General features: G+C 33.3%; 1 protein-coding gene across 1 annotated transcript in view; it reads right to left on the reverse strand.

Annotated features, from left to right (window-relative positions):
- Positions 1–16,036, reverse strand: part of LOC126885627 (protein turtle) — a 672,203-nt gene that overhangs the window by 268,343 nt on the left and 387,824 nt on the right. The window contains exon 4 of the mRNA XM_050652257.1: positions 2,929–3,109. Within this exon, the coding sequence (XP_050508214.1) occupies positions 2,929–3,061 (133 nt within the window). The 5' untranslated portion in view covers positions 3,062–3,109. The remainder of the gene's footprint in view (positions 1–2,928; positions 3,110–16,036) is intronic.

Below are 16,036 nucleotides of genomic sequence, written 5' to 3' on the forward strand. Positions count from 1 at the left end.
AGTATTTATGCTGTACCAACCATATAAAAAATATTTATTAATTCTGTATTGATTATCTTGAGCAGGAGCAGGAGTTCAAAAACCCGACCGATTTTTACCCCTAATGAGCAAACTCGCGGTGTGAGCAATATAATATATTTCCCAAATTTAATAACTCTCTCTGACGCCTATTCTTGGGGGCAATTTAAAGACCATCATTTTCCAATTTAGTCCAGGAGATTCTACCTAACGTCATGCGGCGAAGTTTTTCTTCTTTAATCACTTGGAACATTAGAGGATTTCGCAAGGACCCCCAAATGAAATGAAATAAAAGAGGATGCGAAATAAGAATATGGAAGCATAAAGGACAGAGTTGGATTTGACCTAAGTAAACCCTAGACGGACAGTTTTATTACGTTTACCCTATAACCCCTACACGTTTAATATTTACAGTTTTATCTAACAATTAAACACTGAAAACGTTTGTTTTCCATACTTTCACAAAATTTATTATAACTATGTGACTACAGCTGTTTCGGCAGAGTGCCTTTCTCAAGTGATTTCGTTTACTATGTGTTTGCCTTTTTAAAGTCTTTAACTGAAGAGGTTGAGGAGTGGGGAGCTGTTTGTCTCGAGCTGGTCATTCAGAATTATATCTGTATTTTTTAATCCGATGTATTTATCGACCGTGCAAGTATATTCTATAACACTATAAAACAGTGTTGAAATTATCGGGAGTTGCGGTCTGTGGCTTAGATTGAAGATTTCCTCTTAGATTCAGAAAATAATTATAAGAAAAGATTATTTCTCGAGATGTACCATATAAACAGTAATAAACGTTCAATTAATTACAAATCAGACACAAGTAGATTAAGCGAAATTTACTGCAATGTTTTAAAATTCTAAAAATAGCAGAATATTAAACAGATGGCTCGATATTGGAACTTTTGACCCTTAACACATGTGAGAAAAAATACCTGACTCAGTGCCGCCCTCGACGTTCTCGTGAAACGACATGCATAGCTTTAAGTTAAATTGCTTTATATAACATACCTACAACAATTCGTCCAGTTATATCATTGTAATATTATGTTTGTAAGTAACTGTTAGTTAATTTTGTAGTTTGTTCCTGATGAAGATGAAAAATTAATAAATACTCATCGAAATATCGAATTCAACAGAATTAAATGTAGTTTCAATCTAAGCCACAGACCGCAACTCCCGATAATTTCAACACTGTTTCATAGTGTTACAGAATGTATTTTTTAATTTATTAATTTCCATAGATTCTAATAAAGATAGCTTAAGGCCTTTATTTTGAATATGCAGAATTTGAAACTCTTCATTAAAAGAATGATTATGATATAGCTATAAGGTGAAGTGTGTATGTAAAAGTGTCTGTTTTTCTATTGTTGAAAGCCCTTTTGTGTTCTGCTATCTGTTTGTCAAAGGTTCTGCCAGTTTGACCGATGTAAGTTTTCGGACAGTCACCACAAGTTAGTTTGTAGACACTACTCTGTAGTTGTTTTCTCTTTCGGCTCTTATTGTTCTTAAAATATTTGTTTAAGTTGTTGTTAGTTCTGAAAGCTGGTGTTATTCCTTTCTTTTTTATGTATCTGGCTATTTTTGTTGTTATCTTGCCAGTATATGTGATAGAGCAGAAGGTTCTGGGTTCTTTCTGTGGTGGTGGATAGACTAATTTCAGGGCTTTCTTATGGAGTTTTTGGTTTAAAATTTTATTAATTGTTTGTCCGTTGTAGCCATTGTTCACTGCTATTTGTTTCATGATGTTCAGTTTTATTTCGAAGTTATTTTTTGACATGGGAATTTCTGTCAGTCTATGTATCATGCTATGGTAGGCTGCTAATTTGTGCTGTGTAGGATGGGATGATGAATTGTGTATAGTTGTGTCAGTATGGGTAGGTTTATGATATACGGAGAACTCATGTTTGTTGTATAGTCTGGTAATTGTTACATCTAGAAAGTTTATGGACTTATTCTGTTCTGTTTCTATTGTAAACTCAATATTACTATGAAGTGAATTAAGGTATGATAGAAATTGGTCCTTAGACAGAACCTTTGACAAACGGATAGCAAAACACAAAAGGGCTTTCAACAATAGAAAGACAGACACTTCTACATACGCACTTCACCTTCTAGATCATAATAACTCTTTTAATGAAGAGTTTCAAATTCTGCATATTCAAGATAAAGGCCTTAAGCTATCTTTATTAGAATCTATGGAAATTAATAAATTAAAAGATACAGATATAATTCTGAGTGACCAACTCGAGACAAACAGCTCCCCACTCCTCAACCTCTTCAGTTAAAGACTTTAAAAAGGCAAACCCATAGTAAACTAAACCACTTGAGAAAGGCACTCTGCCGAAACAGTTGTAGTTACATAGTTATAATAAATTTTGTGGAAGAATAGAAAACAAACGTTTTCAGTGTTTTATTGTTAGAATGTAGTAGTTGCCTATGCCTATGTCTCGAATCTATTATACAATTATTAATAGTTTGATCTATGGCTCTAGATTTATAATTCTTTAGGTCATATTTGTTCCCATTTTTGTGCATGAGTAAAATGAGTAATATTAGACACTTATTTCAATTTTTAGGGATTTTGTTATTATGGAGACATCTATTAAATAGCTCTGTAAGATTTAGGGATTGTTACTGTCTTGCTAGTTTTTAAGAGCTCGGCAATTATACCGTCGTGTCCTTGGAACTTAATTACTTTATTGGCTCTTTTAAAGCTCTTGGAACTATCAAAGTGAGAAAATTATAATTCAGTTCATTATTATAAAGGAGACTGAAGAAGGATTTGCTGGCTGATAAATATTTGAGAGTTGCATAATAGCAGCTCATCAGAGATCTTTTTCAGAGACTGTCAAAAAAATACGAATAGCTATGAAGATATAAATTGAGCATTGATAAAGTACTTACCTGTTTGTAATAAGACGAAAGTGAATAAGGCAGTTAAAACAGTGTAGAGGGTAAAGGATCGTTGAGCTTGCACCGGTACCGTTGCTGTGGTCAATGGACGAGACTTGCCCTTTGGGTTTGTGCACATGCCCATCCCGGCGTTCCCATACTCCCAGCTAACTTAACCTCATTACCGGGTCGTCTGAAACAAAAAAATAAACATTCAATAACAAATTTTTACGTGATTGCTAAAAATAAAATAAATTATATTGAAGGTAAAACAAATTTTATAGAAAATAGGACCAGTAACTGAGATAAACAGTGTGCCAATTTAAGAAGGTACCACAGTACCACCTCTATATAGAAAATCTAAAAATATGCAAAAATATGTCAAATTTATTTGTGAGGGGGACAATTTGTAGATCAGTTTTCAACTACATTACATTAACCCGCCAGCAGGGCGGGCACAAACCCCAAAATCTTTAATGGAAAGGGGGGTTAAATGATACCTCATTTTAAAGGTCGTTCGATCACCTTTTCAAAAATACTTCTTCTTTTTTGCGTCATAACCATGGATGGGTCTATCCTCTCTGGCCTTTCACAAATACACTATATTTATTTTTAGTACTTTTGGAAAAATAAAGAAGTGAAACCGTAAATATATAAAGTTTCGAGTTTAGAACTCAAAAATTTGTTTTGGAGTACTTTGAGTATTTTTTAGAGTATTTTTGGAAAAATCAGGTAAAACCGTAAAGGTATTAAGTATCGAACCCAGATTTTTCCAAAAGAAAAATGTAAATGTAAAAGAAATATAATGTATGTGGTATTTTTGAAAAGGTAGTTGAACGACCTTTAAAATGAGGTATAACTTAACCCCCTTTCCAAACTTTAAGGGTTTGCGATCAAACTGAAATGAAATAAATAAAAATGCAGCAGCTGCATAATGCTCTGGTATGGGAACGATATTTATTGTCGTTTTCTGTGCTACTTCCATTGATAACTTACTTTGTTTTTAGGTAGATGGCTCTAGTTCATCCGTGACATTTCTTTCTTTGCAATTCGGAAAGGCCCAAAGTGTGATGCCTGGAAAAGTCGAAGAGTAGAGGATATGGGACTACTGATGAGGGGGAAAAGACCTCCGAAACCGGTATAGACTCTTCCTGCACTCTCCGATTTAACCAGTAGTCCATGTGGTGAGACCGCTCCCGTCTGAAAAAAAATTCTGATTCGGTTTCTTTGTGGATTCCTATTCAAAAAGGTCCCTTTTAAACAAATCTGAAGGGTGTCGGGCGGAATTTTTGGGCAGAAATTGTTTAAACAATTTTTTTAAACAAATACAATAGTTCATGTTTTTTTGCTCTGGAACATATATTTTTAGATTTTTTGGGTCAATCTAAACAAGAAAGGTATCTTGTAATTTTTCTCAGAAATTGATAGTTTTGGAGTTATAGGCGATTTAAAATCTGGAAAATGCGAAAATACGCATTTTCGAGGGTTAAAAACTCATATTTAAATTAGTATTTTTGAGGTTGCCAGATACTTAGATTGAAGACTGAACATTCAGCTTCAAGATTCTGAAGAGTGATCGCGTCTAACTTTAATTTATACCGTTGTTTTTTAATTGTTAAATATGCGTGTTTATCCGATTTTTTTGCCAGTGCGGCGCGCTCCATTTCAAAAATCTCCTATTTTCACCCGAAAAATATTTTTTCTAGATTCTTTGGGACATTCTAAATAAAATAAGTTTCTTGACATTTTTCTCAAAAGTTAATAGTTTTTAAGTTATAAGCGATTGAAAATCCGAAAAATGACAAAAAACGCATTTTCGGATTTTAAATCGCTTATAACTTTAAAACTATTAACTTTTGAGAAAAGTGCCAAGAAACTTATTTTATTTAGAATGTCCCAAAGAATCTCGAAAAAATATTTTTCGGAGGAAAATAGGAGATTTTTGAAACGGAGCGCGCCGCACCGGCAAAAAAATCGGATAAACACGCATATTTAACAATTAAAAAACAACGGTATAAATTAAAGTTAGACGCGATCACTCTTCAGAATCTGGAAGCTGAATATTTAGTCTTTAATTTAAGTATCTGGCAACCTCAAAAATACTAATTTGAATATGAGTTTTTAAGTCTCGAAAATGCGTATTTTCGCATTTTTCAGATTTTAAATCGCCTATAACTCGAAAACTATCAATTTTTGAGAAAATTTACAAGATACCTTTCTTGTTCAGAATCACCGACAAAACTCAAAAATATATGTTCCGGAGCAAAAAAACGTGATCTTTTGTATTTGTTTAAAAAAAATGTTTAAACAATTTCTGCCCAAAAATTTCGACCGGCACCCTTCAGATTTGTTTAAAGGGGACATTTTTGAATAGGAATCCACAAAGAAACCGAATCAGAAATTTTCCAGACGAGAGCGGTCTCACCACATGGACTACAGAGCATTATGCAGCTGCTTCATTTAAGTATTGCAAAGAAATTGGAAATGTTTATACATTTTTAATTCATTTACTCTTTTGTAGGAGTACTTAGGAAGCTTTCTCGTTGGAACTTTACCACGCTGAGCAGATGGGACGTGATTTATTTAAAATTCCCTCATCTTAGTGTTCGTCTCGGCATCCATATGGCTTATAATTCTTGAAAGTCACGGGGGTAGTAACCAGAGAACTTCCACCTGTTGTCAATCTAGTGGTATGGGAACGATATTTATTGTCGTTTTCTGTGCTACTTCGATTGATAACTTACTTTGAAATGAAATAATTAAAAATAATAGATATTATTTGTATAGTAGTAAACACGCAATAAAGAAAAATATCTCTAACAAGTAATGATGCCGCACCTCTTAATTGTTTATCGAAACAGTACGATACTAAATAAGTGCGTTCGCGGGTACCGTGGACAAATTGGCCGACAATTTCTAACCTCACTTAATATAAATAATACCGTTAATAGATAAATATACAAGGTATATTTACTTTTAATTAATATTAATAACTAATTATCAAATTATACTAGGTAAATATACCTTGTATATTTATCTATTAACGATATTATTTATATCATTTTAAAGTGCGCATGCGTTTTGCTGCTAATTTGTCGCCGACTAGTCGCCGACAGGCACCCGCGAACGCACTTATTGTTTCAACATGGCGATTGCGCATGCGCTCATGACATGATGAAATGTCCTGATAATAAACAGCGAATCGAAGAAATAAGGCAATATTAAAATGTATATAAGTATACAGGGTGATCAACTTCTGTGACAAAGTCCAATATATCTGTTATTATAAAATATATGAAAAAAAGTTGTTAATAAAAGTTATAGACACCTTTAATGTACACATTTTAAAATTAGTGAGAAATATACAGGGTCCTCCATAAGACGCCAAACGTGTCAAACCAAAGTTATGTTTTTTTAAATGGAACACCCTGTATTTTATTCAAAATCTGGTTTCTCTACATTTTTCTGATTAAAAAGATATAACACTTGTCTAGGGTTATACTGAGTGTTTCAAAGTTGTGAGCACTTTTATCAAAAAATCATACTGATTTGATCGCCCTGTATGATTCTAACAGTATAATATAAACTTATTTTTTTACTGCTGTTGACTGTCAATATTAAAGTAGTTTTACAACAATGTATATTTTTTTTATCACTACACAAATTGTATACAGGGTAAGTCAAAATGCAAATAAAAGATATTCTTCATATTTTTAAATGGAACACCCTGTATTTTATATTACTATCGAAAAGTTCTTTCATTATACTTGCATATCTTTTAAATATTCCCTATACCTAAAGTTATTAGTTTTCGAGATATTTTAGTTTTATTGTTGATAACTCATAGATATTTACGTTTATTACAGTAAATTAATTACCCTTAATATTAGAAACCTCCAATGACTTTGTTAATGATAATTAAAATTAGACTGCATTTCATTTTTTCTCCAAGTTTATGGTAAATTATATACAATAACGACAATTTTATATTTACTAACAAAACGATATTAATTTTCCGCGAAGAAATGGGAACTATAAATTGCTGCAAGTTCTTGTTTAAGGTGGCTTTGAAATAATTGACACAAGAACTGTCAGATGTAAGATTTTAATTATCTGTATTGTACGTTTTTATTTTTGTTATTGATTATAATTGTTTGCCATATTGTTATAATTGTTACCTAACAATGAATTTTAGTCGTGAAGAAATGACAGACATGATATGGATTTTAGGAGAGTGTTTCAAAAACTCATTAGTTGCCACAAGAATTTATAAGGAACGGTGTCCATAGCGTCAACAACCAAATAAGAGAGCAAACAACTTATTAGACAGGTTTAATCGTACCGGTTCTGTTTATCAAGCAAAGGAAAAAATAAAAATCATTATTACGGATGAAAATGAATTAAATGTTTTACTGCCTGTTACAGAAAATCCTCATACAAGTATTCAAAATATTACAAGAGAGCAAGATATAAGTTATGGATCTATCCAAAACATACTCAAGAAAAACAACATGCACCCATATCATATACAATTACATCAGGAACTTGTTGGGGACGATTTCGAAGGAAGAATACAATTTTGTCAATGGTCACAACAACAAATAATTATACAGAGAGATTTTTTTGAGTTTGTTTTTTTTTTTTGGAGACGAGGCAACATTCCACAAAAATGATGGTATAAACAGACACAATTTTCATTATTATTCCACAACCAATCCGTACTGTGCTCAGACATATAGTCAAACGAGATGATCCTTAAATGTTTGGGGTGGAATCATAGGCAATTACGTTATAGGTTCTTTTTTCTTTGAGGAATCGGTAAATGGTGAGGTTAATTTAAATTTTCTAGTGAATCATTTACCTATTCTACTTGAAAATGTACCTTTAAACATCCGCCAACATATGTGGTACCTTGACGACGGAGCCCCTGCTCACCACAACTCACTTGTCAACGGTAAACTCGATGAACTATTTCCTGAAAGATGGATAGGAAGAGATGAGCCAGCTCACTGACCACCCAGATCACCAGAATTAAACGAAGTTGACTTCTTTTTCTGGGGTTATATTAAAAACGTAGTGTATAGGACACCTCCAACAATAGTTGACGATATGAAAATAATGATTCAAAATGCCTTTCAAATTGTCACACAACAAATGCTTACAAACATCAGTAGGTCTCTCGAAACTCATCTCCAGGCTTGTGTAGACGTTATGGGAGGTCATTTTGAACACCTTTTATAACATAAGAATTAATAACATAAGATAACAAACATAATTTTTTAGTTTTTTTAATAAATTTTAATAAATTAAAGTATTGTTATTAATAACTAAGTAATACATATTGTTATCAACAATAAAACTAAAATATCTCGAAAACTAATAACTTTAGGTATTGGGAATATTTAAAAGATATGTAAGTATAGTGATAGAACTTTTCGATAATAATATAAAATACAGGGTGTTCCAATTAAAATTATGAAGACAATCTTGTATTTACATTTTGACTTACCCTGTATACAATTTGTGTAGTCATAAAAAAATTGTACATTGTTACAAAACTACTTTAATATTGACCGTCAAAAGCATTAAAAAAATAAGTTTATATTACACCGTTAGAAACATACAGGGCGATCAAATCAGTATGATTTTTTAATAAAAGTGCTCGTAACTTTGAAACACTCAGTATAACCCTAGACAAGTGTTATATCTCTAGAATCAGAAAAATGTATAGAAATCAGATTTTGAATAAAATACAGGGTGTTCCATTTAAAAACATAACTTTGGTTTGGCACCGTGTTATGGAGGACCCTGTATATTTCTCACTAATTTTAAAATGTGTACATTAAAGGTGTCTATAACTTTTATTAACAACTTTTTTCATATATTGTATAGTAACAGATATATTGGACTTTGTCACAGAAGTTGATCACCCTGTATAATAAAAGAAAAAGAAGAGAAGAGTTCTGTTCTTTATAAATTTTTAGTCCTCGTTCAGCCTCTGTGATTACAATTTCTTCTGTATGCTGTGTTTTTAGTGTCTTCTTCTCTTGTAGTTTCTTCTCCTATCGGAGGTTGGCTATCATCACAGCTATCCGTACCTTATTGGCGGCTGCTCTGAAAATATCTACGGAGCTGCAACTATACCACTCTCTTAAGTTTCTCAGTCAGGAAATTCTTCTTCTACCTATGGATCTTTTCCCCTTAATTTTGCCCTGCATTATGAGCTTTAATATCTCATATTTCGCACCTCTAGTAATGTGGTCCAAATATTCCAGCTTTCTTGTTTTGATGTTCTTTATCACCTCGCAATCCTTTTGTAGCCGTCTTAACACTTCTGCATTCGTTTACTTCTTTATGTTGTCTACTTTTAGTGTCCAGCTTTCCATTCCGTACAACAAAGTCGAGAATACGTAGCAACTTAAGGCTCTTATTCTCAACTCCAGAGGAAGGTCTCGATTAACAAACATTTTTTCCATTTTTATAAATGCTTTTCTTGCAATTTTGATGCGTGTCTTGATTTGTCTACTTTGGTCGTTGTTTTCTGTTAGCCAGGTTCCCAGATATTTGTAGTTTATTCACTCTTTCTACTTGTTTTCTCTCGATATCTAGCCTTCCTACTTGTGTTGCTTAGAACTAATCATGAACTTAGTTTTCTTAACGTTCATTTGTAGTCCATAATTTATACTGACTTGATGTAATCTATTTACTAATCGTTGCAGTGCTTCTAGACTGTCTGCAAAAATAGCGGTGTCGTCTGCGAATCTTATGTTGTTCAAGATTTTTCCGTTTATTGATATACCCTGTTCTTCCTCTGATATTGCTACCTTAAAAATAGCACAAATAGCATTTTTAGTGTCAATTCCCTTCAAATAAATTCCACTGTTCATACTATTAAAGATTATTCATATTCGAAATATATATGTATTCAAAATCGTAAATAAAACCGATCAAAGCACATGAAATTGCAGCTTTTGTGCTTTATACATTATGTATTATATTGATGTGTGAACTTTTTGCATGGCACTTTATTTTTATCAAACGCAAAAAAATGTTGAAATTTGGGATTAAAAAGGCTAACACAATTTATTTAGCAAAAGGAGATAGAATTGGGAATATATGAACAAGGATCATCATGGCTCAGTTATTTGTTTTGATAATTGGTGTGCTGCCAATGTTTGCTATTTCTACTTCCGCAAATGAGTTCTAAAGTGGTCGCTATATTTGCATATAAAGTTTGCAATTTCACACCCCGAATGTGATTTAAATGCGTTAACTACAAGCAATATAAACTTTAGTTATTAGCAGAAATATAAAACATTTCTGATTAACAGCAACAAACTTGATTACAAATTATAATTGTTCTAAAGCTCTTTCATTGTGGCATCTTAATACAATTTACTATTTTTATTGGAAGTAAACCACAGTTTCACTTTAAAATAAGTTTATTTTAAAGTTTTGGTTTCCACTTCGAAAATTGTTCGGAAATACTTCTTCTTTTCGTTGTCGTTATGACCTATAAGAGCGTCGGACTTTGGTATCACCTATCCATCTTTTACCCACTTCTTCCACGCCTTCCCGTCTCCTACTATTTCCTTCATCTGTTGCACTGTTTTCCCTCTCTTGGTCCCGATTTCCTGAATATGTTCCATCCACTCCTTTCAAGGTCGGCTCCTTCTTCTTTTCCCCTGTATTTTGGCATCTGTCACCTTCATTACCAGTCTGTTCTAGTTCATTCCAGTTGTATGTCCAAACCAATTCAGTTTTGAAAAAGTTCAGTTTTGGGAAAGGCCCAAAGTATGATACCTGGGGAAATCGGAGAGAAGAGGATATGGGACTACTGATGAGGAGGAAAAAACCTCCAAAACCTGCACTCTCCGATTTAACCAGAGTATTATGCAGCTGCTGCATTTTCGTGTTGCAAAGAAATTGAAAATGTTTGTACATTTTAATTCATTTACTCTTTTGTTGAGAACTAAGAGATCTTTCTTGTTGGTATTTTTACCACGCTGAGCAGATGGGTTGTGAATTATTTAAAATTCTATCATCTTAATTTCCTCGGCATTCTGTATGATTTATAATTTTTGAAAATCTCGGGAGGTTGTAACCAAAGAAAGTATTCCACCTGTTGTCAATCTAGTGGTATGGGAACGATATTTATTGTCGTTTTCTGTGCTACTTCCATTGATAACTTATTTTGTTTTTCGGTAGATGGCTCTAGTTCATGCGCGGCATTTCGTTCTTTGCAATTCGGAAAGGCCCAAAGTATGATACCTGGAGAAATCGTAGAGAAGAGGATATGGGACTGATGAGGAGGAAAAAACCTCCGAAACCGGTATAGACTCTTCCTGTACTCTCCGATTTAACCAGAGTATTATGCAGCTGCTGCATTTTCGTGTTGCAAATAAATTGAAAATGTTTATACATTTCAATTCAGTTTTCTTTTTTATTTTTTTCTCTATTGGTTCCTGTCTTAGTACGTTTCTGATGTTTCCGTTCCTTTCCCTGTCCATCTTCGTCTTTCTAGCTATTTTTCTCAGATGCTTCATTTCTGCTGCATTTATGGCACTTTCATGTGTTTTATGTCGGAAATACAAAATATTAATAATTAAACACATTTGAACAATTTATTAATGTTTTCGATACATGCTTCTCCTTTTTCATGTACCATGTCCTTTCAGAACGTTGGTTACCATCATAGCTATCTTAATTTTATTCACTGCCACCCTAAATAACATGCTTGTATCAACACCATCCTGAGGTATCCATCTTGAGTTCTTGATACACAGTGGTGCATACACTAAACAGTGGCTTGCAATGTTCTTTAATGATATACTTCAGTCAGGTAACATTCCTTTCTCACTTAAGCGAACAAAGATAATTTAAATTCCGAAACCGGGCAAATCAAATGATAAGCCAGAAAACTACCGCCCCATAGCTCTACTTAGCATTGTATATAAACTATTAGAAAAGCTTCTTCTCAACAGAATTAGTCACAGGATACTAGAAAACGTCCCCATTGAACAAGCTGGCTTCCGCCCTCATCGAAGCTGTACGGACCAAGTGCTGTCATTAACAACTTTTATAGAAGCTAGTTTTCAAAAGAAACAAAAGACAGCAACAGTATTCATAGATCTAACAGCAGCATATGATACTGTTTGGAGACAGGAATTAATATACAGGGTGTAACAAAAATACAGGTCATAAATTAAATCACATATTCTGGGACCAAAAATAGTTCGAATGAACCTAACTTACCTTAGTACAAATATGCATATAAAAAAAGTTATAGCCCTTTGAAGTTACAAAATGAAAATCGATTTTCTCGAATATATCGAAAACTATTAGAGATTTTTTATTGAAAATATATATGTGGCATCCTTGTGGCAAGAGCATCTTAAAAAAAATTATAGTGAAATTTGTGCTCCCCATAAAAATTTTATGGGGGTTTTGTTCCCTTAAACCACCCCAAACTTTTCTGTACGTTCTAATGAAATTATTATTGTGGTAGCATTAGTTAAATTTAATATTTTTAAAACTTTTTTGGCTCTTAGTATTTTTTCGATAAGGCAGTTTTTATCGAGTTGAGGCTTCTTTTTTAATATGTTTACATAAACATTTTCTGGGGGTTTTGTTCCTTTAAACCCCCCAAATGTTTGTGTACTCTCCAATTAAACTATTACTGCGATACCATTAGTTAAACAAAACTTTTATCGAGATATGGCTTCTTTTTTAATACGGTTCAAAATATACCTAAAAATGTAAATCATACATAAATTTTCATATTATTACCAAGTCTCCATAATCGTACTTAACCATATACAAATATGTGGTGGATTTGACAAATATTCAAAATATCTCGATAAAAACTAACTTTTCGAAAAAGTACTAAGAGCCAAAAAAGTTTTAAAAATATTGTGTTTAAGTAATGGTACTACAATAATAATTTAATTTTAACATACACAAAAGTTTGGGGGGTTTAAAGGAACTAAACCCCCATACAATTTTTATAGGGTGTCCAAATTTCACTATAATTTTTTCTTAAGATGCTACTGTCATAAGAATGCCATATGTCCATTTTCAATAAAAAAACTTTAATAGTTTTCGATATAATGGAAAAAATCGATTTTCATTATGTAACTTCAAAGGGTTGTAACTTTTTTTATATGCACATTTGTACTAAGATAAGTTAGGTTCAATCAAACTATTTTTGGTCCCAGAATATGTGATTAAATTTATGACCTGTATTTTCGTTACACCCTGTATAAACTGGCCCGTATTATCTCCTGCAGAAAGATAATTAACCTCATTGACAACATGCTGACAAACAGAGCCTTCCAGGTTATAATGGGAAAGGAAACGAGTAAACAGATGAAACTTAAGAATGGCCTTCCACAGGGTTCTGTCCTTGCCCCTTTACTTTTCAGCCTCAATATTGCTGACATGCCTGAAACCGAATCTCGGAAGTTTGGATATGCTGACGACTGAACCCTTGCAACAAGCCACCAATATTTAGAAACTACAGAAATCACTCTCACGAATGACTTATCCATCCTCAGCGAATACCTTAAGAAATGGAGACTACAACCAAGTACTACAAAAACTGAAGTATCAGCTTTTCATCTCAACAACAAGCTGGCAAACAGAGAATTGCGAGTGTATTTTAATGACAAGCTGTTGAAACACAATAAATACCCTAAATACTTGGGGTTACTCTACTCTAGACAGAACGCTCACATTCAGAGAACACCTGACGAAAGCAGCACAAAAATTGAAAACACGCAACAATATAATACAGAAACTTTGCGGCACTACTTGGAGGTCCACAGCATCAACTTTAAGATCCTCTGCTCTTGGCCTGATATATCCGGTGGCAGAATACTGTGCATCAGTGTGGCTAAACAGCAGGCATACCCACCTGGTCAACACTCAACTAAACCGTGCTATGCGTATGACAACAGGCACAATTAAGCCCACCCATACAATGTGGCTACCTACCCTTAGTAATATAGCACCACCCGATCTACGCCGCGAACATGCACTGGTTAAAGAATATAACAAAATAATGAACAGTCGCCAGCTTCTAGTCCACAACGACATCCCCGATATTCTTTGAAACCGCCTCCGATCCAGGTTACCCCCTCTACAATCTGCTCAAGCGCTGCAGCAATCCAACTTTGACTTAAATACCCAATGGAGAGAAGATTGGGAAAGTAAGACAGAGCTAAGAGCCATTAACATTTTTTTTAAATTGAGCTTTTTGGTTTATAAGTAAGCCAGTACACGTTGTCGTTAATGATTTATCTCATCTGCTTGATTATTCTGCAAAATTAGAACTCAATGAATAATTATTATTAAAATACATAACAAAACCAAAATTTTAAGCACTTACTAAGATCTTTAGGCGATCGAGAAGTTATACCAGTTTTAATTTTAACTTTAATCTGACGTATCACAGAATAAAATAAAAATATAAGGATGCGTTTGAACTTATATTGAATTTGAACTTAAGTTGAATATTTATATACAAAAAAAGCAAAAGAAAAACAAAAAGAAACCAAAATAAATAAGGAAGAAAAACGAAAAAAAAGATAAAGATAAGCAAAAGCTTTGCAAATATCTTTTGTAATTCAATACAACACATCTGTTTTCCAGTCTACTTTTCCAAATTTAATACACTACAGAAGTTTTGTCATCCAACAAACGCTCACAGCTCAACATTTGGTATCTCGGCAGAAATAAGCATCTTTTTTGTGTTGAAACTTATATGCACAAGAACATCTACACGCTACATCAGGAAAATACAAATTTTCCGGGATTTCCTCACTTATTTTCACAAGCTAAGGAAAATTCACACATTAGTTAACAAACGTAGAGACGAGATTTTGCTGCGAAGTTATTAGATGAAAGTCTGTTTTACACTTATATTATTCACCTCACTTAGATAATGAAAACCATTGTTATGTTGCTCCATACTTGACGAAACTTAGAACTTAGTTTATAATACATTGATGTTGGTTTTTTAGAGGTGCGTACATCCAATTCAGATATTTAATGTGTTGATAATCAAAAAGAAAATAGAAAAAGGATGTGGAATGCTGCTGCTAGAAAATTATTAATATAATTTCAGAGTTGTGTGGAGTGTATGTGTTTATGTTGCTGGTTCAAGCAGAAATTAGAGAGCGAATGTGATGAGACAGACAATATTATAAAATAAAATTTTTTTAAAAGTCACTGATTGGTCACTGTTTACCCGCGTCTCGATCAAACACATATGCCGGTTTCACAAGGGGTTACTTCTCGTACAAGGTTTAATTGTTTTTAGCGAATTAGCGATTTGTCTATATCGGATTAGCGTTTTGTACTATCGCGCAGAAAAATTGCATTTCTGTTACCTCCTAGGGATGAAACTAGAAAGGGATAAACTTGGTACGAACTGTTAGTCAGGGTCAGCTTAAGATTGATTTAAAACTAAGGATAAAATTTATCGAAAATAAGGCAGCGAAAAACATACGATTATTTTTCGCTTGTGAAAATTACGAATGCAAAATACGAAAAACAAATGCGAAATAATATGGTATACACCATAATAATGGAGGAGTAAAAAGTACCACCTCAATTGTGGCGGTACTTTTTATTATTTGACGTAAGTAAAAAAAGAGTTTTGTACTTCTTTTTCTTACAAGATCTCTTTTTTTATTTTAGCATTAGCTCCGATGATGACGTTTATGTCGAAAGCGCTCAGCTAAAGAAATAAATTATTTACACACTTTGACATACTATATTTTCTTTTCCTTTATTCATTCAACTGTGTACAAACTTATCAGTCTTTCATCTATATTATAGATTATTGAAATTGAAAAAATAATTATTTACTAATAAGTAATAATAATAGTCTCCCGTTTTATACCGCTCACGTGGCTTTGGGAGTATAGCAGGGTAGTCTACTATATCTAGGGCCCACGGTACCTATACAAGGAAGGTAACAGGGTCAGTGCTACGCTTCAACCGCCTATTATTACCCCTGGTTTTACCCAAGGTACTCATTTTATTCAGGCTGAGTCGACCTGGGGCCTATAAGCATTTTAAAAATGTCTAGTTGTTCTTCGGACTACGGACCACC

Source organism: Diabrotica virgifera, chromosome 1 (genome assembly GCF_917563875.1).
Source record: "Diabrotica virgifera virgifera chromosome 1, PGI_DIABVI_V3a".
In the NCBI taxonomy this organism is placed as follows: domain Eukaryota; kingdom Metazoa; phylum Arthropoda; class Insecta; order Coleoptera; family Chrysomelidae; genus Diabrotica; species Diabrotica virgifera.